Below are 3,637 nucleotides of genomic sequence, written 5' to 3' on the forward strand. Positions count from 1 at the left end.
ACTTTAAGCGGTCTTGTATCGCTCTAGTCACACCAGAGATGAAGTTTTTGTACATTTTTTTTTACAGAATTACATTATCATTGTTTATGAACCGACAAAAGCCAATTCGTCAAGTGTTCCGAAACACTGGCGGCAAACAAGTCAAACTGTTCAAGTGGGAGAAACCCCAAAAAAGTAGAAATAAAGTAAATATTAAACAATTCGGTTTGAATCAACACACAAGCAAATAATGTCTCTATAATCTTGAACAAAACTGTTTATTGAGAAATCCGTCAAATTTACTGACAGCTCGGATATTAGTGCAGTATAATACAAATATTATTATTTAAATAAAACAACATATAATTTCAAAAGAGTTATCAAATTCGGTTCCTGGTATAAAATTGTATCATAACTGTTCTTTCAGTAGTTGCACTGTATGATAAACGGCAGTGTTGCTTACTTGCCACCATACGCCTTCAATTTTTCTGTACGTTTTGTAACCCAATGGTGTATGGTCATCATTCAGGATACAAGTACTATGCGGGCGAGCCTGAACAACTTTGATGTACAACGTTGGGAATTTTGTACTCAACGACAACGCTATTAAATTACACATCCTTATTGGATAGTCTTCCTCTATAGATCTGTCTAAAAAATGTTTTATATTTGCCAAATTTCGCTTACTTATAATTTTTTGAAACAGAAATATTTATATCTTACATTACACTTACCTGTTGCACGGACGATTTTATGTTGTACAGAATCTGTGGGTAAAATTCTTCTCATTTCAATAAGATTGGTCATATTGTCAATATCTGCAAAATTAATAAGCAGCCGCGTTGATAACAAATAATAAAAAATAATTGTAATAATTTTATTCGTGTTTAAATTCAAATATTTACCCAACGCCGGGCTCATCAATTTTTTCAAAGCTATTCGAGTAACACGTCTTCTCTCTTCTCCAAGTTGTGTCAAATTCAAGTCTCCAAAATCTGCAAACACTATTAAACGACCGTGTTGATAACTAATAATAAACATGTGAATGTAAATTATTAGTCGCTCGTGGTATGTAATTTAATTTCCTTTTTTAATTTAATTTTACATTGTTTTATGGGGAAATGCACCCTATCGTCGGCCCATTTAGCAATGGGTGCAAACTCCAAAATAGTAAATTTCACACTCAAAGTAAAATATATTACACATAAAGCGAATTTCATCCGAAAACCATCCAAAATGTCTACTATTACTACTATCGAATAAATGGTTACCTTCGTTTGTCGTAGCCCACACAATACCTGTAACACAAATTATATCAATATAGAATAATACAGTAAAAAAAATCCGTTTAGCTTTATGACTTTGAGTATAAATCAAATCTTAATAGTTTTTCTTTAAAACAAAACAATCATCAATTTCGGAAATTGTTCGCTTAAAAATTGTAAATGTTTTATATTTACCTAGTCCAGTTATTATTGTTTGCATAAAAGTCTGTGTAGCTATGGATTCTATAATTATAAATAAAATACAACTTGAATGTACATAAAATATTCTTATAATATATAATCCAATATTGTATACATGATGAGATTATTATTGACTACCTGCCAGGACAAATATGTCGTGAGCTGGTGCACGTTCTGAAAATTTCAAAGCGAAAACCTTGTATACTTAATACATATTAAACAACTGTGTGGATATTTGAAAATGTTACAAAAATTAATACCCGGTACAGCGATCATGAAATGCATTTTTTCTGCAATTAACATGACATAAATCAATAAAATTCTACTCTGTTATAATCTAGAATACTGAGGTGAAGCTAGAAAAAATATGTGCATTATTAATTCGGAAGAAAGTGCTTGGCTCGAATTCACTAAATAAATTGGAAACCTTGTGGAAATATAATGGCCGAATTGAAATAGACGTGGCCAGTAGAATCAGTTAAATAACTGAACAAATTGTTTGTTATTTTGTACATAAATGTGACATTTTTTTTCTACTAGCAACCTTTAATAATTTTTTTTTATTATTATACTATTATTACTACCCGTTGAAATGTCTATTGTACTTCTCTCGACAATCGCATTGATTACATATTCCAAGCCATCTAAAGTAAACAAATAAAAGTTTAAGCTGTAAGAAAATTGTAAAAAATAGAATCACAATAATAGATGTATAAAAATCATTAGAATAAAATTACTCCATGCGAGTCAAGTGAGTTCTTAGTAGACTCAAGTTTTAAGAATTAGACTACAGAAAAATTTAATAAGGGGTGTTACATTTATTTAAAATGGACTCTATCACTTTGAGTTAAAATAATTTCCAGAGACCTATGACCCATCCCGCTTCAATAAACATTTCCCCAGTGTCCGGTACTCTAGTACTATACACCTCATGCATTCATAATCTGAACAGCTAATTGAAACCGAAATATTTAATTTAAAAAATAAGTTTAGGTTTACCTAAAAAATTAGACAAACATAACTAGACATATGTTATTGTATGTATTAGTATGTTAATTTTAAATATATCTTACTTCCTATGGAAGCGTTATTATAGTCAATAGCTAGCTGGATGTATTTGTCTGTAGTGAATAATTAAAAAAGTATGTTTAAAAACAGTAAAATTAAAAACAATTATTCTAAAAAAGTTAATCAGTATGACAATAAAAAAAATGTTTAATCACTTGTAATGGCAACCTCCTTTAAATATACTGTAATGAAAATGTTAAGAATTACATTTTTTCTAAGATTTTCAACTACAACCGTGTAGGTAAGTATGAAAATAAAATAATTACTCATTTTCAAAACAGCCAAATTATGAACCATATTAGCCAACACATTTCCAATGGCAAATAATATTAAAACACAGGAAATTTTCATCATTTTTTATCTGCAAAACAAGTTATTAAAACATACATGCAGTTTATATCAGTCTCAGACGCCTCATGTGTGGAGATGTGAGTGTTGCTAGAATATTACTAGAATAGAAAATTAGAAAAAATTTAGGGTAAGCAAAATAGGTAGGTTGCTATAAATAATAAATTATACTTACAACTTCTTAAAGCAATGATTTATTCGACTCCAACTTGTACCGACTGATTTGATGTGACTATCTTGTGTCTTGTCTATGGGCTTATATTTCGACAAAAACAGTAAAATAGAAATCTATGTATGTCGTAGCGTACCGTTTTTCATTTATTTACATAGCTGGTATATATTTTTAATTACACTGACTTAAATTTTAGACAGTCTAAATACACTGTCATTTCTTGGTTTTACATTAGGGAATTTAAACTCAAATTTGATTTATATGGCTTAAAATAGGCACAGATAATAATTTTTTAAGTAATTTAGTCGGTCGTTATGAAATTACAGCTGAGAATACTTGTTGTGAATTTTTGTGATAGTTAAAAAAAAGAAGAAGAATAATCTTCATATTCTCATTTTGGATATCGATTTAATTTTATTAAGTTTGATAGCTTAATGAAAATATAAAATTATAAAATAAGAGTTTAGAAGTTAGGACGGGAGGTGGACACTCTACCTCTCATCCTGCCCTAAACTTAAGACTTTAATAACTTGAAAAATAGTCATCCAAAACTGGTTATCGGACCGGTCAAAATTTTTAGTACATTATTGTTAATTAAATTGTA

The 3,637-nt window shown here is 29.3% G+C and overlaps 1 protein-coding gene across 1 annotated transcript; it reads right to left on the reverse strand.

The window, feature by feature from the left end:
- Positions 1-318: 318 nt before the first annotated feature.
- LOC126835977 (uncharacterized) lies at positions 319-1,671 on the reverse strand. Its single transcript, XM_050568888.1, has 6 exons — positions 1,584-1,671; positions 1,440-1,487; positions 1,251-1,277; positions 885-983; positions 714-797; positions 319-630 (listed from the first exon to the last, which is right to left on the reverse strand). The coding sequence occupies exons 2-6, from the start codon at positions 1,462-1,464 to the stop codon at positions 389-391; spliced, it is 477 nt and encodes a 158-aa protein (XP_050424845.1). The 5' UTR covers positions 1,465-1,487; positions 1,584-1,671; the 3' UTR covers positions 319-388.
- Positions 1,672-3,637: the final 1,966 nt, after the last annotated feature.

This window comes from Adelges cooleyi, unplaced genomic scaffold, assembly GCF_023614345.1.
Source record: "Adelges cooleyi isolate 19-005CV unplaced genomic scaffold, UGA_ACOO_1.1 ACOO_flye_CR_arks_rails_tigmint_CR_PRNA_23, whole genome shotgun sequence".
Lineage (NCBI taxonomy): Eukaryota > Metazoa > Arthropoda > Insecta > Hemiptera > Adelgidae > Adelges > Adelges cooleyi.